The 24,638-nt window shown below is 35.2% G+C and overlaps 1 protein-coding gene across 8 annotated transcripts in view; it reads right to left on the bottom strand.

Annotated features, from left to right (window-relative positions):
- Nucleotides 1-5,167: 5,167 nt before the first annotated feature.
- Nucleotides 5,168-24,638, bottom strand: part of KLHL5 (kelch like family member 5) — an 86,629-nt gene continuing 67,158 nt past the window's right edge. For all 8 annotated transcript variants that reach the window (XM_055326510.1, XM_055326512.1, XM_055326511.1 and 5 more), the window contains 4 exons: nucleotides 21,535-21,697; nucleotides 15,265-15,477; nucleotides 11,470-11,641; nucleotides 5,168-6,435 (listed from right to left, as the gene is read on the bottom strand). In XM_055326510.1, the coding sequence (XP_055182485.1) occupies nucleotides 6,379-6,435; nucleotides 11,470-11,641; nucleotides 15,265-15,477; nucleotides 21,535-21,697 (605 nt within the window). In that variant the 3' untranslated portion in view covers nucleotides 5,168-6,378. The remainder of the gene's footprint in view (nucleotides 6,436-11,469; nucleotides 11,642-15,264; nucleotides 15,478-21,534; nucleotides 21,698-24,638) is intronic.

The raw sequence follows: 24,638 nt of genomic DNA, 5'->3' as shown, positions 1-24,638 counted from the left end.
CTCACTCTTAGACTAGAATTACAATCTATTTTTTTTTTATTTATGATAGTCACACAGAGAGAGAGAGAGAGAGAATGAGAGGCAGAGGGAGAAGCAGGCTCCATGCATTGGGAGCCCGATGTGGGATTCGATCCCTGGTCTCCAGGATCGCGCCCTGGGCCAAAGGCAGGCGCCAAACCGCTGCGCCACCCAGGGATCCCTAGAATTACAATCTAAAGAGATTTTCTCTCAGACTTTAAAAAAATCCATTTACTTGCAGATTATATTTAGAAAAAATCTCTTTTGGGATGAATATAAATGCAGAGTTTCAATCCTAGTAATAGAGAGAATGCCATGTATGCATTAATAACAATTTTAATGTACCTATTAAGCTTTTCATTGTTGTAAAATATACATAAAATTTGTCATAAGTGGCAGTCAGTACCTTCCCATGTTGTGTAATCATCTCTAGTTCCAGAACATTTTTATCACCCTGAAAGGAAACTCCTTACTCATTAAGCAGTCATCCCCCACTCCCTCTTCCTTTCGGATTTTGCCTGGTTCCACAAATTTGCCTATCTTGTATATTTCATATAAATGGAAGATACAATAAGTGGTCTTTCATGTCTGGCTTATTTTACTTAGCATAATGTTTTCAAGGTTCAGTGTTGTCATTTGTATCTGTACTTCTCTTTATGGCTGAAAAATATTATGTTATGTACCACAATTTGTTTATCTATTCATCAGCTGATGGACATTTAGGTTGTTTCTACCTTTTGGCTACTATAAATAATGTTGCTATGAATATTTTTGTGGAAATTTTTGTTTGAACATCTGTTTTCAGGGTTTCTTATTTGGGTATTTCTTATACCCAAGGGTGGAATTGCTTGGTCACATGGCAATTCTATGTTTAATTTATTGAGGAACCACCAAATTGTTTTCCACTATACCTATACCATTTAACCATCCCACAAGCAATGTACAAAAGTTCCAATTTCTAAAAAAAAAAAAAAAAAAAAAAAAGTTCCAAATTCTCCACATTCTCTCCAACACTTATTTTGTTTTAAAAAGTATAGTCACCCTAGTGGATTTTAAATGGTATCAAAGTATGGTTTTGATTGCACTTCCCTAATGAGTACTTATGTTGAGCATCTGTTCATGTGCTTGTTGACCACTTACCTTCATTGGAGAAATGTCTATTCAAGTACTTTGCTCATTTTTAAATGGCTTGTTTAGCTGTTTGTTGTAGAGTGTAGGGGTTTTTTACTTATTTTGGATAGAATCTTACATGATATGCAAATGTTTTCTCATTCTGTGGGCTGTCTTTTCACTTTTTCTTTTATTTTTTTTTGTCTTTTCACTTTCTTGATAGTGTTCTGTGATGCATAGAAGCTTTTAATTTTGATGAAGTCCAATTTATCTATTTTTTGTTGCCTTTTGCTTTTGGTATAAAATACGTGAAACCATTGCCAAATCCAAGGTCATGAAGATTTATGCCTATATTTTCTCTTCAGAGTTTTATGGTTTTATCTCTTATATGTAGATCTTTGATTTATTTTGGGTTAAAATTTATACATTTGTGAATTAAGTGTTCAATTTCATTCTTTTCCACATGAATAATGTTGTTTCAGCACCATTTGGTGAAGAGACTATTCTTTTTTTTTTTTTTTTGAGACTATTCTTTATTGAACAGTCTTGGTACCCTTGTTGAAAATCAGTTGCTCATAGTGTATTGACCATAGTTTATTTCTGGACTTTGTATTTCATAATATTGGTCTATGTATTTATCCTTATACCAGTTTTTAATCACTGTAGCTTTGTAATACATTTTGAAGTCAGGAAATGGGAGTCCTTTAACTTTGTTTTTTTAAAGATTATTTTAGCTCTTTGGGTCACTTGCAGTCTCATATGAATTTTAGGATTAGCTTTTCCATTTCTTTTTCTTTCTTTTTTTTTTTTTTTTTTTTAGCTTTTCCATTTCTGCAAAAAAAGGGCCATTGGATTTTTGATAGGGATTGCACTGAATCTGTAGACTACTTTGGAGACTACTGTCATCTAAACAATAAGTCTTCTAATCCATGAACGTGGGATGTCTTTTCATTTATTTAGATCTTTATCTCAGCAATGCTTTGCACATTTCATTGTGTAAGCCTTGCACTTCCTCAGTTAAATTTATTACCAAGTATTTTATTCTTTGTGATGCTAATATAAATGGGCTTTTTAAAATTTCCTTCTTGGATTTTTCTAAACCAATGTATAGACTCAATAGACATTTGTGTGTTGATCTGGTATCTTGTAACATTACTGAATTTATTAGCTCTCAAGTTTTGTTGTGTGTGTGTGTGAATTCTTTAGAATTTTTAATATATAGGATCATGTCAGCTACAGTCTTACTTCTTCCTAATTGAGATTCCTTTTATTTCTTTTTCTTGCCTAACTGCTCTTGCTAGAACTTCTGGTGCAATGTTGACTAGCAGTGGTTAAGAGGGCATTTTCCTGATCTTAAGGAGATAGTTTTCAATCTTTCACCATTTAGTATGTTGTTAACTGTGGGTTTTTCACGAATGCCTTTCAATAGTTTGAGGAAATTCCATTTCTCCCTAGTTTGTGGAATGTTTTTTTAACATGAAAGGGTGTTGGATTTTGTCAGATTATTTTTCTTATCAATTGTGATGATCATGTTGTTCATATCTCCCTTCATTCTTCTTATAAAAAAGAGCTTTGTTTTCAAGTCATTGTCCTAGTTTCTTCTAGCTGTTGCTTCCTTCATGCTACTGTGATATATTACATTGATTGATTTTCATATGGTGAAACAACCTTGTATTCCTACAATAAATATTACTTTGTCATAGTGTATACTCTTTGTCTGGCTTGGTATCAAAGTAATGCTAGTCTTACTGAATAAATTAGGAAGTGTTCCTCCTATTTTTTTTTGGACGAGTTTAAGAAGAATTGCTGTTAACTTCTCTTTAAATGTTTGGTAGAATTCACTAGTGAATCCACCTGCTGCTGTACCTTCTTTGTTGGGAGATTTTGATTATTGATTCAATCACTTTACTTGTTTTAGGTCTGTTCAGACTTTTTATTTCTTTTTGAGTCAGTTTTGGTATTTTGTGTTTCTAGGAATTTGCCCATTTCATCTAGGTTATCTAATTTTTTTTGACAATAAAGCCTTTTTGATAAGTAAATTTGTTTATGGTTCAGTCTTCCAAAATGTCATGCAATTTATCTAATATTTATAAAATGTGAAGTATAAACACGTTTTCTTACATTTGCCTTTCTAAAGCAAATTGTATGTAAAATTCCATGAGATTCAAACAAAATTTCCCCATGAGGCTAAAGAACCAAAATTTTCTGAGAGGAGTATGACCAGTATAAATTTTACTTCTAAAAAGCATAAACTTTTTTCATTTTCTTTTTGTTAAAATAAATGATTGTTCATTTATTAAAATGAAACTTCTCTTTTTCTACCTATAGAAAGAAATGAGTATGGACTCTCATGCAGAGTGCCTGCATTCAAATTCCTGTCCTACCACTTACTTGCTATTTGTGAGCATAGGGTAACTTCTCTGTGCCTCGGTCTCCTCACCTGTAAGAATGAGAATAATAATAGAACCTACCTCATAAGGCTGTTGTGATGATTAAGTGCATTAATGCGTGCAAAAAACTTAGTTCTTAATTCATAATAAGCATTCAGTATTAACAAATATTATTATTATTTTTTTAAATTTTTTTTTAAATTTTGTTTTATTTATTATAGTCTCACAGAGAGAGAGAGAGAGAGAGAGAGAGAAAGAGACGAGAGAGAGAGAGAGCAGATAGGCAGAGGGAGAAGCAGGCTCCATGCACCAGGAGCCCGATGTGGGATTTGATCCCGGGTCTCCAGGATCGCGCCCTGGGCCAAAGGCAGGCGCCAAACCACTGCGCCACCCAGGGTTCCCCCAACAAATATTATTTTTATAAGGTATCAGTAATTGAGGTTAAAATAAAGAACATCTAGACATAATCATCAATGAAAAAGCAAGTAAAAGGCAGCAATATTGGATGATGGGAACAAAAAGGAATCATATTTTCTTCTAGATTTATAAGACCCCAGACTAGGAGAATGAATGTTTTGGCAAATGTTCTGTCACTAGAAAAGAAATGGTTCTCTTAATTGGTATTCAGGAAAGCAGGTCCTCTTGACTACAGTTGACCTTTGAACAACATGGGTTTGAATGGTATGGGTCCACTTATATGAGGATTTTTTTTGATCAATATAGTACTGTACATGTATTTTTCTCTTCCTTATGATTTTTTATATAACATTTTCTTTTCTGTAGCATTCTTTAAGAATACAGTATATAATACATGCAATATACAAAATGTGTGTTAGCCAACCGTTTGTATTATTGTTAAGGCTTCTTGGTCAATGGTAAGCTATCAGTAGTTAAGTTTTGAGGGAGTCAAAGTTGTATGCAGATTTTTTGCTGTGCAGGGAGTTGGCACCCCTAAACCCTGTGTTGTTCAAGGTCAACTGTACAAAACGGTATTAAAAAGCCTCTCTCTCAGGGTAGAAAAATCAAAGGCACTGTTCATGAATCCCATAAAGGAAAGGAAGGTCCTCAGAGAGGAGAATCAGTTCTTTTAAAATGAGTCTGGCCTCCACCATGGGCCACAGGTAATCAGAAAGTGGATGGTGAGTGTTCAAAGGAATAATCACAACTATAAGTACTTCCTTTCAAATTGCAGGCTTATGCCTCTTAGGAAAGTGATGATGTACTAACACAGTTCTGCTTTTGATTGTTTTGTTTCTTAGATCTTTTGCTCTCTCTTCTCCTAGGTACATAAATATACTCTAAGGCTGATCCCTCCTTGTCATGAATACAATTGAATTTCTATCCATAATATAATGAATAGATAAAACATTAACTAATTGAATTATTTTCACTATCACTATTATTTTCTTTGTGGCCATACCAATAAAATGACCACAAGGTTTGTTTTGGGAATGGAAGTACTCAGTTTCTTGGTTTCCAAGTAAGAAACATTTCAAGAGCATTCAAAATCGGCTCCCTCTGCACCCCCAAAAAGAGCTTGGTTTAATTTTTTAGAGAAAGCAACTAAAATGAGTTTACCTTGATATAAAATGTAAATCACATCAACCACAGCAGTGTATTTTAAAAGATGGGAATTTAGTTTATGCTCATTTTTATAGTAAGACATAAGTTAATGACTTTAATATCTTAAAGGCTTTATCATAAAATGTTACTGCCCAATGAGTTTTTTGCAGACAATAAACAATTCACTGAGAGTATTAACATTCACATGTATAATTGGCGTTTACAAATGTACAAAACTTTGGGTAATAAACACTTTAAACTTATTTTTCAAAATTCAATAAACCCATTCCCCTCAAACTGTTTGATTACAAAGAAGCACAAAAGGTTACTAACAGCAGCAAAATGTGAGAAACAAAGCAAGGGAGGCAAATCCAGACATGAGAACATAAGAATATCTGAAGAGTTTTGTTAATATCAAAAGACAAAATCAAGACATCTTTTATAATATAAAGGAAAACAAATCCATATAATTAAGTATTACTTAGGCAAAAGAACATTATAGGGTATATAACATTTATTTACTCTACATAAATTTGCATATCTTAAATTTAATGCAAAACACCATGTTTCTTTTTTTTTTCTTCCATGTTTCAATTCTAATTTGAGAATATCATAACACGTAGCTCTTAGGAATCCTAAATATAACTGGGTGAATATTTTAAAAGACCTCAAAGATCATTTTGTTTTCAACTGGTCATTATTGTTTTAACTCTCATTTTTCTTCATTCATTAGACTAAGTCAATTTAGAAATAAAATCCACAAAGTGTATATAATGCAGCTATTTCTGAAAAAACTAAATATTAGCATAGTGTTTAGTATGTCATTAAAGTTGTAGTTGCAGTTAAACAACGAATAAAAATTACTGCAACTAATGTATGATAAAGTTACAAAGCAAACATTAAAAGTGTCATCTGGTGTATGTGCACTGTAGTAAAAGAAATCTGGATAACATGAGTAAAATGTGATTGATTATTAATAAATGAAATTCCCAGCTAATACCACATTGCATTTAGGAACAATGCATTTGTCCTCATATGTTACATCAGGAACATATGTTCACAATCCACCAGCTGTAGTTTTGATTTGCTGAGAAATAATTCCTAAGAAATGGAGGATTTAATCCTGGTTCATCCACTTGTTCCTCCCTTGTTTTACCATCTTCACTTTGAGATTGGGCACCCTGTGCCCAGGAATGTGGCATTACAAATTTACTAAAAATGTATCCATTGGTAGTAGAATAATTTTACTAAATTCATAAGGAAGACAATATCTTCATTTAGAAAACAAAGCATTATGTTATAATTTGACAGTTACAACGCAAGCCCCAGCTCTTCCTAGGCACAGTGGAGCAACCTAAAACAAAAACAAAAACAAAAAAGACATATTGGTTGGGTTTATAGGTACAGATGTTGATAAAACCATACCAGTAGGTCAAATGCTGAAAGAGTATGTACTTGTCAAAGAGCTGCTGACACAGCAAAGGATACAGTCCACAAAACTAAAAGACAACCTACAGAATGGGAGAAGATATTTGCAAATGACCTATCAGATAAAGGGCTAGTTTCCAAAATCTATAAAGAACTTATTAAACTCAACACCAAAGAAACAAACAAACCAATCATGAAATGGGCAAAAGACATGAAGAGAAATCTCACAGAGGAAGACATAGACATGGCCAACACACACATGAGAAAATGCTCTGCATCACTTGCCATCAGGGAAATACAAATAAAAACCACAATGAGATACCACCTCACCCCAGTGAGAATGGGAAAATTAACAAGGCAGGAAACCACAGATGTTGGAGAGGATGCGGAGAAAAGGGAACTCTCTTACACTGTTGGTGGGAATGTGAACTGGTGCAGCCACTCTGGAAAACTGTGTGGAGGTTCCTCAAAGAATTAAAAATAGACCTGCCCTATGACCCAGCAATTGCACTGTTAGGGATTTACCCCAAAGATTCAGATGCAATGAAACGCCGGGACACCTGCACCCCGATGTTTCTAGCAGCAATGTCCACAATAACCAAACTGTGGAAGGAGCCTCGGTGTCCATGAAAGATGAATGGATAAAGAAGATGTGGTTTATGTATACAATGGAATATTCCTCAGCCATTAGAAACGACAAATACCCACCATTTGCTTCAACGTGGATGGAACTGGAGGGTATTATGCTGAGTGAAGTAAGTCAATCGGAGAAGGACATACAGTGTATGTTCACATTCATTTGGTGAATATAAATAATAGTGAAAGGGAATCTAAGGGAAGGGAGAAGAAATGTGTGGGAAATATCAGAAAGGGAGACAGAACATAAAGACTCCTAACTCTGGGAAACGAATTAGGGGTGGTGGAAGGGGAGGAGGGCGGGGAGTGGGGGTGAGTGGGTGACGGGCACTGAGGGGGACACTTGACGGGATGAGCACTGGGTGTTATTCTGTATGTTGGTAAATTGAACACCAATAAAAAATTAATTATTTATTTTTTTTAAATTAATTTATTAAAAAAAAAAACAAAACAAAGAGCTGCTGACAAACTGCTCCCCCAGCCTTACTGTGGGCTGGGCCAGGGCCCTTCTTCCAAGCCCCCTGCTGATGTTAAAGTTTCACAGACTAAATTGTTCGGGTATATCACATTATTATGCAGTATTCCCTTTTCTTTAAAGGTAATTGTAAAAGAAAATTGCTCAGGACTTATTCTACCTGAAACACTTTATTTGGCCAAAATGATGCAGGATATGGATAATGAGGAAATGCTGAACACTTTAACTTTGTAACCAATGTGGTGAGAATATCAAGTACTATCTAGAGAGGCCCTGGAACAGATATGCCATCTCAGAACACACCAGATATGCTGCATGCCTGGCTGCTTATTCCAGGGGAACCAGTAATTTCACATTTACTGACTGCCTTCTCTGTGCATGGCTGGAAAGTCTAAACCCATTTTACTATTTTTTAGCACAGTAAATAAATAATAAATACTACTCCAACTCCTTAGGAGTAAAAACAAACTTGGTGAATGAACTCTATAACGATGAGACAGAAGTGCAGGGTGCTAGGGAAAGGAATATAATCTTAGTTTATGGATAAGGAATAATCTTTCACCCATTTTTTTTTTTGAGTACCCTAGATGCTGGAAACTAAAAGTGTGGACAAGGATAGCTTTTAAAGGATTACTTCTTTGAGCACAGTAAGACCCAAGAATTAAAACAATAGTATTTAGGGAAGAAGTGACTAATCCAAAGCACTGAGAAAATTTATTTTGTACTTTTATATGTGGGGGCATGTAATAAAGTGTTTTTGTCAAATAAGGGATATTGAAATGCCTCCCTAATCAGTTTGGCCTCTCTCCCAACCTTTCTAGACCAGCAAATGGATTTTAAGACACACCTGAAGTCAGCTGTCAGAATATACTCAGTTGTTCTCTATCTGAATCAGGTGTTTTGATCACTGTTCTATCTCCTTGAACAATCAAATCACCTACTTTAAAACCGTACCTATTTACAGTATTCCAGGAGTAACCTCTAAGTCATTTCAATCAAAATGTCTGTCTGTAATTAGCAGCTTTTCTTAAAACACTGAAGACCAGTCTTTATACTGTAAAGAGTTGATGTTGCCATGACAACCAGCTAGAAAGTTCAGCTTAGCATATTTACTAAATATAATGCAGTCACCTCTGCATTGGGTCAAGGTAGCAGGGTGGTGATTGCTTTGGACTTTATAATCTCATTCCCTGAACAAACGTCCTCCTGTTCATTTGTTAGAACACTAAATGGAAAACATTCGTTTTCCAGATTCTACAGTTATAAGTTCAAATTTAAGTGCTTACAAATAGTAATAGAGGTGGCATGCAAACAAAATGGTATGTGGTCACAGATCATTAATTTTGATAAGAGCGTGATTCAGCATAAAGCATCTGTTACCTATAATTACAAGTCTCAAAAACAGGCCAAAAGATTTCCTTAAAACTAGGCTAAGAGCATATGTATGTCACATACAGCCTAGGAAAAGAGATTCTTACATCTCTTTTTGGGCTCCTTGGTTATCATTCACATTGCCATGGTGAGAGGCTGATGGTAGAAAATCACATCATTTCTTTTTTTAAATTGATTTATTTATATTAGGGAGGGGGTGCAGAGGGAGAGGAGGACAGAAAATCTCAAGCAGACTTCCTGCTGAGGGCAGAGTCTGATGTTGGGCTCCTTCTCAAGACCCTGAGATCATGACCTGAGCTGAAACCAAGAGTCAGCTACTTAACCTAGTGAGCCACCTGGGTGCCCCAATCACACAATTTCTAATGAAATTCTGTAGCTCTGATTTAAAATCTCAAATGATCTCTTCTGATCCCAGTGACCCCACTTAAACTTAAGAAACAGGATCAAGGGTCACATAAAGTCCCTTTTTCTATCCTCCTCATTTAAAAACACCCTGTCCCTTGTATAAGTAAATACGTGATACACTAATATTCTCATCTTTTCCTCCAGCCTTGGAAGAGATCTTTCCTCCAGCCTGAGGAAAACCAGACTTTGCTCTCAATTTGGTTTCCTGCTTTTCTTTCAGGAAAGAACCCTTCATTGTTGTTCTCTTTTTAGCATATGAAATCTCTACTCTGTTTTCACCTCTATTGTGAAAAAGACCTATGGCCCAAATTTCTAACTTCAACATTGACTTACTGTGTGACTTGGGTCAACTATTTAACCTCTCTGCATCTCAGATTCCTCATCCAATAGAGCCTGGTCCATAAAATGTGTTCAACAGATGTTAACTTTCTATTATCATCATTATTTGAAAATTGTATGCCTCTCTAGCTCATGCATTTACTTATTTTTCTCTTTATTTTTCACCCTATATAGTGGCTTCTTCTAGCACATCCTCAAAGGTTCTTTAACTTCATGAATGGCAACTTAGCTTCATTCATCCTTATACTGTTGAAACCTTGTCTCCTCTCTCTAAATGCTCTATTCCATTATTTTATCTAAGCCACTCTCTGGTCTTTTATTTGCTATTTTCTTCAGAAGTTGAACCTTCAATCCTACCCAGTAAGTGTAGAAAGAATAGATAGGACTTGGTAATATCTCTTGAATCCACCTATAGAGTTGATACTCAAGCCCTGCAAGTGCTTCTTCTAAATGTTTTATTTTTATCCAGTCTTTGCTTCCCCTGCCCCTAACCCAACTTATCCTGTTTCCAACTGCCACGTGAACTTTCTATTAGTGCATCACTCTCCTGGTTAAAAGTCTCTACCGCTTCCCACTATCAAATTCTTGAAGCATGGCCTTCAAAGATTTCCAACCTGACCCCAAACTTGTTCTCCAGTAAGAACTTCTGCTCTTATTAAGCAAGTATCCTTATAACCAGTCATCCTGCTTCAACATATCTTGCATATTTCTGCTTCAGTGACATTTCTTTTGTGTTTTTTCACACAATTTCCCACCTCTTTCTGCCCTTTTGAATTGGATTTTGAGTTCATTAAGGATTAGCTTAAATTCAACTTCTTCTCACTAAAGCACTCTTAATAGCCATTGTATTTTTTTTCTCCTTGATTTCCTACACCACTCAATGCCTATACAATAGCATACTTCCTACCAACTGTTCTACATTGTGGGTTCTCCCCTTACACACGCAGATTATACCTACCTAAGTAGCTAAATTCTGTGGTAGCGGGGATTCTTTTAAGTTTCGCTTTCTTGATAGTACTTACCATTTCTCCTTGTATGTAGGAAAACCTTGGCTGAATTACACATCTGACTGTCTTTCAGGTGCCAGATACCGAATTGGCATGAAAAATTCCTAATTCTTTTCTTGGTAATGATGGAAACAAAGATCTCAAAAGATCATTCTTAGAAGTGCTAAGCCCTCTGGAAATAGACACAGCTGAATGTCTTCTGTTTATAAGCTTACCAGGTCAAGTTTCTTACTTCTTAATGAAATTTAAAGTTGCCATCTTTGTTAGGTGATGACCAGACATTGGTCTGCTCCCATATATCACTGGCTTGAGTATTTCAATAATTATTGCTCATGTATGCATAAGTAATTCACATTTTTCTGATTTCTATCTTTGTTTCTTATTTTCCACAATCTGCCCTCCCTTTGCCATAGTTCTCTTGTGGTCCTATCTACTCTATCTATACTAGAACATCTCATCAATTCCCAGCAAATGGTGGCAGATCAAAACTATTAATAATTCCTCTGAGTAGTAATTTATACTTTAAAGATAATTTTGGATTTTAATTATGTTATAAAATTAAACATTCCTTGTTTCCATATGTTTATCAAGAGATGATTTTATCATGCTTATGTTGATATTGGACAAAATTAAGAGGATCTTTTTACCAAATGAATTGTTTTAATAAAAACAGAGAAGTGTAATAATGAAAAATGAAATACCATACCTGGGTCCACTCATTTGTCTGGGGATCATAAGCCTCCACTGTATTAAGATAAGTTTGTCCATCATAGCCTCCAACGGCATATAATTTATCACCAAGTAAACAGACCCCCACTGCATCTCTGCTGATGCTCATAGATGCCACTGCAGTCCACATATCTGTTTTGGGATCATATCTGAAAGAAAATTTTAGAACTGGAGCTGACATTGTCCTCACAATATTTTTATGTAAAAATAGTTTATGAACGAAAGATTTGCATGTAAGACCTATATCATAAAACTCCTAGAAGAAAACATAGGGGGTAAACTTCTTGACACTGGTCTTGGCAATGATTCTTTGGATTTGACACCAAAAAGTAAATGCAGTAAAAGTAAAAATAAACAAATGGACGTCAAACTAAAAATCTTCTGCACAGTAAAGGAAATCATCAACAAAATGAAATGGCAACCTATGGAATGGGAAAAAACATTCTCGAATCCTGTATTTGATAAGGGGTTAATATCTAGAAGATATAAAGAATTATACAATTCAATGACCCCCTCCAAACTCTCATATAAACCAATTAAAAACTGGGCAGAGGGTCTCAATAGACGTTTTTCCAAAGATAGCCAATAAGTACATGAAAAGGTGCTTAACATCACTAATCATCAAGAAAATGTAAATCAAAACCACAATGGCTGTTACCAGAAAGATAGTAAGTGTTGGTGAAGATGTGAGAAAAGGGAACCCTCATGTACCCTCTGCCCTTCCCTCCAGCTCGTGCTCATTTTCCTCTTTCAAATAAATAAATAAAATCTTAAAAAAAAAAACAGTATGGAGATTCCTGAAAAAATTAAAAATAGAAATACTATATGATCCAGTAATTCTATTTCTGGGTATTTATATAAAGAAAATGAAAATGAAAACACTAATTTGAAAAGATATACTTACCCCCATTTTCACTGTAGCATTATTTACAGTAGCCAAGACATGGAAACCTAAGTGTTCATCAATGGCTGAATGGGTAAAGAAAATGTGGTACATATAGAACACACACACACACACACACACACACACACACACACACACAACCAGAATATTATTTGCCCATAAAAACGAATGATATCTTGCCACTTCAACAACATGGATGGATCTTGAGGGTATTATACTAAGCGAAATAAGCCAAAGAAAACAAATACCTATGATCTCACTTATATGTGGATTCTAAGACAAAAAAAACCTAAGCTCATAGATTGGTGGTTGCCAGAGGTGGGGTGAAATGGGGGATGGGCGTCAAAAGGGACAAATTTCTAGTTATAAAATACATTAGTTATGGGGATGTAATGTATAACATTGTGATATAGTTAATAATACTGTACTGTATATTTGAAAGTTGCTAAGAAAGTAGAACTTAAAAGTTCTCATCACACACAAAAATTGTAACTATATATGGTGATGGATGTTAACTAGACTTACTGTACTCATTTTTCAATATATACAAATGTCAAATCATTGTTATACACTTAGATGAATATAATGTTATATGTCAATTACACCTCAATAAAAGAATGCCTACATATTCAGAAACACCTGGGAGAGGCAGTATGCAAAGTGGTTAGAGAATGGGTTTAGATGTGAGCTGAAGAATCTCGAGTCCTTATTCTTCCAATTACTCTGTGGTATTGGAAAGTTACTTAAAATTGTTACATCTTAATTTCTTTATTGGTGAAAATACTACTCACCACCTAGCAAATGCACAGTAAGCACTCAATAAATGTCATCTTAAAGATGGGTTCATTTATTACAATTTTTTCCTATTGGCATAGAATGTGTTCCTTTAACAAAAGTTCAAAGATCACAAAAATATATAAAAAATGCAATAGCTAGCCTCATTTCCTTCCAACTTTAATTACAGAGTCAAGTGGTAACCACTATTAACAATTTGGTTTGTATTTGATCTTCTAAATATTTCACTTTTTATTCTCAGGGCTTGAGAGGCTATTTCAGGACATGTTTTTTTTTTTTTTTAATTCAACTTATGTTTTCTTTCCATGTAAACATTAATATTTTTTTCTTTCAGCAAATACAAATAGTTTCATTCTTTAAGCCTACCTTTTATCTTATTACTGCTATCTAAAGTACATTTGAATGTATTTTAGAAGAAATATCAATATTTTCCTGCACACTTTTAACTTACAATATTAATAGATTCACTTAATAAATCCATAACACTTAATGTATTCAAAAGAGCTAAAGTAAATATTGAAAACTGCTTTAAGATTTTCGATTGCCTACTGAAAATCTGAGGAAATCAATACGTGAAACTTATGTAAGATGGCTCACAGACACAATCATTACAGCTGTCCACTTTTGAATTTTGTTCCTCTCATGAAATATATTAACTAGAACAGCCCAAAATTGTCTATCTACGAGCAGATACTTCATGCTAAAGTGACCTATATTGCTTCTAATAGTTCTTGTACAATGAACAATTTTTCATTGGGTGTAGTACTGCAGTGGACCTGTAATTTACAGGATAAAGTATACAAAGACATTCATATTCCTTTCCTGGAATATAACATGCAGCAAGTATAGTCTGGATTACTTTCTCCCTAACACAGATAAAATGCTGATATAACTTTCCAGCTTTTTCAAAAGACAACAAACTAACCCTGTTTATAATTTTGCAGAAAGCACTCATTGTCATCAAACTTAGATTTCACTTTTTACCTCTCTTCCAATCATGTATAATTAAACAACACGCACACACACGTGAACGCTTAGTAACTTTCCATTGCTCTTTAAAATCCAGAATCCGGGATCCCTGGGTGGCGCAGCGGTTTGGCGCCTGCCTTTGGCCCAGGGCGCGATCCTGGAGACCCGGGATCGAATCCCACATCGGGCTCCCGATGCACGGAGCCTGCTTCTCCCTCTGCCTGTGTCTCTGCCTCTCTCTCTCTCTCTCTCTCTCTCTCTCTGTGTGTGACTATCATAAATAAAATAAATAAATAAATAAATAAATAAATAAATAAAAATATTAAAAAAAAATCCAGAATCCTTAAGACTCTCCATGATTTGTCCCCATCTCTACTCTAGTCTGTCTCCTTTCCTGCCACTGTTTCCCTCACTCTGTTCTCTAGACACACTGGCCACACTGGCTGCCTTTCGGTTTTCTGAATGAACCATTTCCTTCCTGCTTTGGAGGGTTTGTACATGCTCTCATTGACTCTACATCCTAACTCCATTCAATTTCTCCATTCTTTGAACTGGACTAAAGATAACAGATGGGAGCCCGAACTATTATCCAAATTATCCATTGATGTTAGGCTCTTTACCTGGCCCCGACTTGAGTTTCAGGAAGCCAGTTTGGATGACTTGTATAACCTTTTAAGCCATATTAGTTTTTTATTTTATTTTAGTATTTCATAGTATTTCGTTTTATCAAAACATGTTAGAAATGTTCTTCTCCTTTTCACTTCTTATTTAGCCTCCAGCACCTATGCCTTCTCTCTGAAATTCATCAAGCTCCTTTCCTTTTCTTGTCAGGTACAGTATCCAGTATAAAATATGTACACAACAAATATTTGTCATATGACTCAACTAATAAATTATATAATCAATTATAAGGTAATAGTCTAGGCAGTATTATGACAGAGAATCTGAGTAGACTGTTAGGAGATAGACCAAGAAATGGCCAGAGCAGACAACCCAGTATTTACCAAGCTGTGAAAGAAATGCCTTGCATGTGGTAGATGTTCATTAAGAAGTCATTAATCTGTCTGGAAGTGTCAGGCAAAGTTTCCCTTCACAGGAAATTACCTCTCCACACAGTCTGAGAGTCTGGAAGTCAAGTTGGATGCAGGAGCATCGTGTCCTCCAATAGCATACAGCAATCCATTCCAGGTAGTTACTCCTACTCCCCCTCTCCTTTTGGACATTTGTGCACAGAGTGTCCATTTATTAGTATGAGGATCAAAACATTCTACTGATTTGAGGCAAGAACTTCCATCACGACCACCAACTGCATAAAGTCTATAAGAATAAATAAGATAATAAATAAAAAGTGCCATTATTATGATTAAGGCAGAGATTATTCTCAGAGTATTTCATCGAATTCGAGGTGCCACAGATTATAAAACACACTATCAATTTACGTGCCATCAAGACAGAATATATGCTACCAAAGTTATATGACATATGTATATGTCTATATATACATCATATGTATATGTCATATGTATATATCATATACATATCACTCTTATCTTATCACTCTGTCTATACATAAAAGAGAACAAACTCACATGAAAGCAATGACAACTATTTCTGACAAGTCACCACTGATTAAAAACATGCATCACAATTTTAGAGGTATAAAATGTGTCTTGGAATAGAGAAAATGTGGTATCTAAATATACCATGACTTATTTCTTAAATAACTAAAATAGGACTAGGTTACAAAGGAAAGAAACTAGCCTTCCCTGCACATACCATAGGCTAGACATTTTACCTGTATTAATTTAATCACCTCAATGATGCTATGAGAAGTGATTTATATTCCTGTTTCATGGGTGAAGAAACAGGCTCGTGGAGATTAAGAGGCTTATACAGGGTCAGAAGCAGAACCAGGACGCAGTTAGAGTAATGAGCAGTTGTACTGTGAGCAGTCACCTGAGATGTTCTTGCAGTAGTGAAATATGAGAATAAAAGAATTGCTTGAAACAGTGGTATATAAATTAATATTTATTACAACTGAATAGTGATTCTTCATTAATTTAAATTACTGCAGAGAAGGATACTGTAAGTTATCTAAAATGAATACAGCATGTTAATGTCCTAAGTGTTGCCTAGTAGATAAATTTTAATTCATTACTAATCAATATACTGCATTAAGTCTTTTATTCAACTTGAAATATATAAAATACTATATTTTTCTAATAGTTTTTTCAAAAGTAATAAATTCAGATCATTGCTTATTTAAAAGTCCTCACATTCTGAACTTACATATACCTTAATTAATATTTAACTATATTTTTTACCTTAAGAAATAAAATTTGAACTATACCAAATGTCTGCCAATTAAAACTCTCAGTATTTACATTTACATATATATATATATATATGGTATCTTTAAGACATTTGTTAATTTTAATTCATAACGTAAAGTATACTATGCTACTTAAATTGGTTCTTAAGTGAGAAGATGACCATATCTTAGACAGCAACATATGGCTGTAGCAATATCTTATTCTAAACGTTGTATTAGGGGATCCCTGGGTGGGCGCAGCGGTTTGGCGCCTGCCTTTGGCCCAGGGTGCGATCCTGGAGACCCAGGATCGAATCTCACTCAGGCTCCCGGTGCATGGAGCCTGCTTCTCCCTCTGCCTGTGTCTCTGCCTCTCTCTCTCTCTCTGTGTGACTATCATAAATTAAAAAAAAATTTAAAAAAAATAAATGTATTAATAGTATGGAAATTGAAATTTATTTGCAACTTTGTTAAAATTATTTATCCATCAAAAACTACTTTCTTGTGTTAACTAACACTTGGTAGATTAATTGTCTGAATATGGATCACAGAATTTCAGAAGACATCAGCAATTAGAAAATATAACTAAAAAACCATGTACGCACATGTGCACACACACACACTAGGATTCAAGGCACCACCTCCTCTTCACAGTGAACACATGGGTCTTGACTGTGTAAAGTGGTGTATTACAGGGGTTCAGGGGTGGAGCCACAGTCTCAGGATTTGAATTTTGGTTCTCACACTTACTAATCCTGACTGTGGACAAGTTATTTAATCTCCGCCCGCCTGAATTTTATCATCCAAAACATCTAAGCTCTGCTTCATAGGATTATTGATGACCAAATTTAAAATAGTCTGAACAGTGCCTTCTACATGGTAAACATGGTGTTAAATGTTTAAGAGAAAAAAATGAATTCTGTCTCTGTATTCTTTTAGAAAATGGCATTTTTAGATCTTAAAGTTGTACAAACAACATGTATATTGAGCTAATGTTAAGGGGTAAAATGTATCAATAACATTTTCTAAAGAAATACTATCTCAAGTAATGGTTTTCAAATTTCTTTTTTTTTCTTAAGAACTTATTTATTTGACAGAGAAAGAGCACAAGCAGGGGGAGTGGTAGGCAGAGAGAGAGGAGGAAGCAGGCTCTCCACTGAGCAGGGAGCCTGACAGATGTGGGGCTTGATCCCAGGACCTTGGAATCATGACTTGAGATGATGGCAGATGCTTAACCCACTGAGCCACCCAGGCATCCCTCAAATTGTTTTCTAAGAATAGGATTCTGTGGATTATTTGAGGAGGTCCCAAAAATGGTGTATTTGAAATTCAAGTTGGGAGGGGTTAGAGAGAGAAAGTGCATGTTATACTCACACGTAAGTGAGGGGGGAGTGGCAGAGGGAGATGGGAGAGAGAGAATCTCAAGCAGGCTCCACACTCAACCCAGGGTCCATTATGGGGCTCGATCCCATGCCCCTGAGATCACAACGTGAGTGGAAATCAAGAGTCCAATGTCTAAATGACTAAGCTACCCAGGTGCCTCTGAAATTCAAGTTTTAATATTTTTCAAAATAATTTTCACCTAGCTCAATTAAATGCCATGCAAGATTCAGAACTCATCTTTTTTCTCCATGACAGTATCTATTACAGTAAAAAGAGAAATATTATGTCAAATTGGAAATTGCATCAAATTGTATTGTACGATGTGCTTTAAAATAAGATTTAGTCTTGCCTGACTTAAAATTATGATCAAGGATGCAGGCGTTGGTGATATTGAGATTTAACTTAGAAAAAAATTTCTACTACTTTCAAACTACCTCAACAATTTAACTGAAAAGTTTCCCAAGATTCCAATTAAATTGCTCTAGTAGTTAAAGCAACTGTTCTCATTTCCAGCTACTTAGCTGTGAATCAGGATTTTCTTTATACTGAACAAGAAAAACAAGACATAGAAATAATACGGATGTTCTTTAAAACAGATGTGTTCTTCTACATTGATTTTTATAATAAATCCATGCTACAAACTTGAACTTACAATGAATTTAAGATAGGTTCAGAATAAACTTGAATATTCCATTTGCATTAAGTATTGAGGTTTTTGCAAGGTTTCATTTGAAAGAAAGATTCTACTGCCAAAAATGTTTGCCAACAAGTGGCTTAAAAGTAGCCTGAGCAACTGGAATTCTAAATAAAGCTTTTTCTCTCAAGCATGGTAGAAAGAAAATTTTAACTCTTTGAAAATTTCAAGATACAAGATGTAACTTATAAAACATTCAAACAGTTCCTCCCTAAAGAAACAATTATATTTTGCATCAGGAAGTATTGTAAAATAAGTTAAAATAACAAAAACAGTAGTTAATCTAGGCTTTATCGTTCTGTAGATTAAAAAAATTGAGGCACAGGGAAATGATTTGTTCTAAATCATAAAGGAGTAGTAAAGAGGCATAATTTTTTTTCAATCAGCTGCATATTGTTATAGAAAACAACATGATCTCTATTTTTCCAGATTCTGGATATGTACCTAAAAATGGAAACCAACAAAATATTTTAAAATATTGCTGCTTTGTTTTAAACCAAGTTTAGAAAAATGCTAGTTGATAGATTAACACATCCTCTTCTTGCGGGCGATTAAAATACCATTGCATCTAAGTGGTACCATAACATTCTTCAATAAGATTACACACTTCAGGTTATGCTCCAGGTACCATGCTAGGTATAAGGAACAAAAAGTCAGACCAGATTATTCAAGACCATAATCTACTATAGGAGATGGATGAGTAAATAACAACAACAATAGAGTGCTTCATGCTCTAATACAATCATACACAAATTATGCACAGTAAAGATGCCGAGAATGAATGGACAGTTAGAAGGTGGGGGGCGAGGGAGGGAGGGAAAGGCGGCTAGGAGATGGGAATGGAAATGGGAAAGTTTTCCAGAGATGACTTTTGAGTAAGTTTCAAGGATGCTGAATTTGCCAGGTTCAAAACTGGGGAAAAGATACTCTAAGACAGATGGAATGGGTTAAAAGATAATGGTAGTGTGAAACAAAATATATTTTTCACAAATAGGTTAGTTCTGCTGGAGTGTAATATGCATGGGTAGAGAGGAATGGACAGAAGTGGACAGAAGCAAGACCATAAAGGAGCCTTGGTCACATAAGCTACTGAAACCTTTTAAGCAGGAAAATGACGTGGTCCTATTTGTATTTTAGGTAGAGTATTAGGTTAAGTCTTTAAAGGATGAAAGTGAGAGAGTTAAGACTTGGGGCAAAGTGACCAAAGGACACCATCCCCTCACTCTAGGAGTTTTAACTGAAGGGTCAAGGCTGAAATGACACTGCTAGTTTTCTCTCTTTTTTCAGATTAATGAGCCTCTTTGGTGGCTGACTGCTACCAAAGAATGAGGAAAGATACCTAGTGATAAATTCTGAAGTTCTTTCTTTAGCTAAAACAAAGGAAGGGAGGGGGTGTGGAGATCAGATTATTTTATTTTATTTATTTTATGATTTTATTTATTTATTCATGAGAAACACATACAGAGAGAGGCAGAGACACAGGCAGAGGGAAAAGCAGGCTCCATGCAGGGAGTCTGATGCGGAACTTGATCCCAGGTCTCCAGGATCAGGCCCTGGTCTGAAAGCGGCGCTAAGCCGCTGAGCCATGCGGGCTGCCCAATCAGGTCCATTTTAAAAAGTGGGTTTCTATTTCTCTAGCTCATCTCTTGTGATAGTGCTAAAAATGAATATAAATAAAATCTAAAAAGTGGAACATAATAGATCCCCAGGAACCAAAGCCTTTGGTCATAAAATATAAAAATTCTAATATTTTCTCATTTTTCTTTTACCAATCAATCAATAACACATTTCTATATCTAGTTTTAGGTCCCTTTCTGGAAATGAAAATAAAGCAGTTAAGTGAGGAAAGGTATGCAACAAACAGCTTTTATATAATAACCCTGTAGGGTTTCATTTAATGGAAGAAGGGCCTTTCATATGTAGTTAGTCCCTGACTTACCAAGAGCTGTATTGGTAATGGCTCTGTCCACATCTGTTAACTCCAGTTAGAGGAGCCAAGAGCCAAGAGAGCACCTTTCTAAATCTATTTCAGTTTTCAGAAGTTTACCACGATAAGAAAGGAGAAGTAAAGGTAAGTCAGTAGAAGAGAGGGAAGGAATTATTTAGGAGAACACTGAGAGGGCCAATACTACATTTAAAACACTTTATGCGGGGATCCCTCAGTGGCTCAGCGGTTTGGCACCTGCCTTCGGCCTAGGGCGTGGTCCTGGAATCCCGGGATCGAGTCCCACATCGGGCTCCCTGCATGGAGCCTGCTTCTTCCTGCTTCTCTACCTGTTTCTCTGCCTCTCTCTCTGTGTCTCTCATGAATAAACAAAATCTTAAAAAAAAACAACACTATATGCCTTTTTCCTTAAAATTTTTTAAATTTAAATTCAATTAATTAACACAGAATGTATTATTGGTTTTATTGGTATTATTATATATTATATAATATGTTATATAAAATATGTTATATGTTATATAATATATAGTAAGTATATATTATAAAATAATATAATGTATTATTGGTTTCAGAGGTAGAGATCAGTGATCCATCACTTGTAGATAACACCCCATGCTCATCACATCATGTGCCCTCCTTACTGCCCATCACCCACTTAACCCCATCCCCTCCAGCAACCCTCAGTTTGTTTTCTACAGTTAAGAGTCTCTATGGTTTGTCTCCCTCTCTGATTTCATTTTAAAACACTATATACTTTCACAGCTATATAAACTACTGGATTTTTACTAAGTTGAATATGTATATAAAACTTCTTCACTCAAAATAACTTGAAATTTATAATATCTGCACATTAGAATAAAAACCTAACATGACTGAGTTATTTAAATTTAGTACTATGATAAAAAGAGACTATTTTAAAAGTTTGCATCACTCCAAGTTTCTTTTTGTGATTTATTTATGCATTTTAATGTATATTTTTAAGTTAGAGCTCAATAAATTTGGTTTACTGTGTTTTAAATGGAATTTTAAATATTTCCTTACTTTCCACTTAGAACTGCTACACCTACTGTGCTTCTGGGGGTAGACATAGTGGCAACAAAATTCCACTGGCGAGCCTGAGGGTCCCATCTTTCCACTGTATTCAGGTAGCTCCAGCCATCGTGTCCGCCTACTGCATACATGGGACCTTCCAATACAGCCACACCTACAAGGTGACAGGAAAGAAGCAAGGCCTTGAAATTTGCTGCCAAGTCTTAAAAATCACATTTTAATTGAAATATACAGTTTACCACTTAGTGTTTTCATCTGAGATTTATGGTTCCAAGTCTTATGGTCAAGTCTTTAATCCATCTTGAGTTTATATTTGTGTTTGCTGTAAGATAATGTCCCACTTTCATTCTTTTGCACTTGACTATCCAGTTTTCCCAGTACCATTTATTGAAGACTGTCCTTTCCCCATTGCTTATTCTTGGCTCCTTTGTTCTAAGCTAGTTGCCCACATAGGCATGGTGGTTATTTCTGGACTCTATTCTGTTCCATTGATCTATGTGTCTGGTTTTAAGCCAACTATCATAATGTCTTAATTCCTACAGCTTTGTAGTATAGTTTGAAATCAGGGAGTTTGGTGCCTCTAAACTTTGTCCTTCTTTCTCAAATTTACTTTACTATTGTTTTTTTCATTTTTTTTTTGTGGCTTTGTACAAATTTTAGGATTATTTGTTCTATGTCTTTGAAAAATGTCATTGGAATTTTGATAGGGATTGCACTGAATTGGTAAATTGCTTTGGGTAGCACAATGAACCTTAAACATGCTAATTTAATTAAGGAAACATTTACGGTAAAGATAACTGGGTTTCCAGGGGATCCCTGGGTGGCTCAGTAGTTAAGCGCCTGCCTTTGGCCCAGGGCCTGATCCTGGAGTCCCAGGATCGAGTCCCACATCAGGCTCCCTGCATGGAGCCTGCTTCTCCCTCTGCCTGTGTCTCTGCCTCTCTTTCTCTCTCTCATGAATAAATAAATAAAATCTTAAAAAAAAAAAGGTAACTGGTTCCCTTATAGCTCTTCCTGGTTAGTAGGTGGATAGGTGAGAGGGGGGAAGCAGCACTATAGCTCTGCTCTATAAGTTTTAGAGGCAGGATCTTGAGTTTCAACAGTGGAAAGTTACTTAAAACTACACAAGATGCACACACTGCCATATTTAAAAGATTTTTCAATAATTCAGATTTAAGATATATTTGAAAAATCACTTTTATTCCTTTCCCCCTATTTATTCAAATTTGTGAGATTTTATAGTAGTTAAATTTGATACCACAATCTATTGGTATGATTCATCACCAGGGAATCAAGCCAGATTCATTTGTTCCCTTATTCAACTAATATCTGTTTAGTTTTTATTAAGTACTTAATAGAAGATAACAGAAAGGGCCCTGCCATCATAACTATTCTAGTTAGTAAACAAGCAAAATATATTTCAGGTATTCATCAAGGCTAACAAGAAAAATGGAATGGAGGAAAAGGGTAGAGAGGGTTAGGGGACACCTCTTGGGTAAAGAGACATTGGAACAGAAACATGAATAAAGTTAAGAAATCAGACATAGAGATATCAGAGAAGAGGTGAGGTAAAGGGAACAGTATATATAAACTACACACACACACACAATCCAAGTATATATAAATATACCCAATTATATGTGTATATGTATGTGTCTATAATTAATTAAAGAGCTGGAAGAAAAATTAATGAGTCCATCTAGTTCAACTCCTCAAACAATATTTTTGAAAATAAATTTTAGCAGAACTACTTCAAGATGAAATCTTTAATTCTCACATGTAAAAGAGATAAAAGGAGTGTTTCCTATATAAAAGTTTCTAAGTTCAAATTATAACACTGATTTATTATAAGGTAAATTAGTAAAAAACGAGAATGACAGAAAGAGGGCAGCCCCGGTGGCTCAGCGGTTTAGCACCACCTTCAGTCCAGGATGTGATCCTGGAGACCTGGGATTGAGTCCCATGGCGGGCTCCCTGCATGGAGCCTGCTTCTCCCTCTGCCTCTCTCTCTCTCTCTCTGTCTCTCATGAATAAATAAATAAAATCTTAAAAAAAAAAAGAATGACAGAAAGATTTGGGAAAAAGCTTAAAGAAGACATTTGAACTATATGATTATTCTCCTTTGAACTTGCTTCAATAAAACAGTTTGTATGGTACTTAGAATTAATGATAATACTCTATGCACAATCTAATCTGCACAAAACATAGCAGGATCATGGGCATTCTCATTCTCTGTACTAGAAGAATTTGCCTTAAGTTAAAATTAAATTTCTTTTCTCTATAGTGGGGGAAGTATGCAGGTGCATCACATTATTGACCTTGGATTTTATGGTCAACTCAAGTTTCATTCATGCTGCTTTTAAGCTACATTCCCATTTTGTGCCTATGTAAGAGGTTGATTTTATGAACTCAAGATTAATATTTTATCATTTTGTTAAATTTAATATAGTTAATTTTACACTCTCCTCTCAGTACTTTACCCCAACCCTCTGGTTTTACTTTATTAGCGAACTTGAAACTTGATCACCTTGAACTGAAAACTAATTGCAAATAGTAGAATTACTTGTTTCTTTGATTTTTTTTGCTATACCCATGATCAGAAAATTGTAATGCCTAGATAATTTTCATTACTGACTATTGGCTTTTTTTTGGCAGCCTCTAGTCTGGTGCTCGACATTAATAAATTGAATGTAGTACAAAGCTACGCTATCTGAGCTAGAACTTCATTGCTACCTCGTCCATCTTTTAATTCGTCTTTTTGATGATTTATCAAATTTTTTATTGTAACTAATTTAAACCTTTTTCAGACTGTGATACACTGACAATATGACCATAAATTCTTCCTATTACTGAATGCATACCTATTTTCATGGTGACTCTACAGCTCGTCCCACCAAGAAGAGTAGTGTCCATTAATAGATGAATGGATAAGAAAGATGTATCTTTCTCACACACACACACACACACACACACACACACACAGAGGAATATCACACTGGAATATTATAAAATGATGAGATCATGCCATTTAAGACAACATGAATGGACCTGGGGGTATTATGCTAAGTGAAACAAGTCAGACTGAGAAAGACAAA

The sequence above is a fragment of the Nyctereutes procyonoides genome, unplaced genomic scaffold (genome assembly GCF_905146905.1).
Source record: "Nyctereutes procyonoides isolate TBG_1078 unplaced genomic scaffold, NYPRO_anot_genome, whole genome shotgun sequence".
Taxonomy (NCBI): Eukaryota; Metazoa; Chordata; class Mammalia; order Carnivora; family Canidae; genus Nyctereutes; species Nyctereutes procyonoides.
The sequence above is the reverse complement of the archived record's forward strand: the minus strand, read 5'-3'. Positions and strand labels throughout refer to the sequence as shown.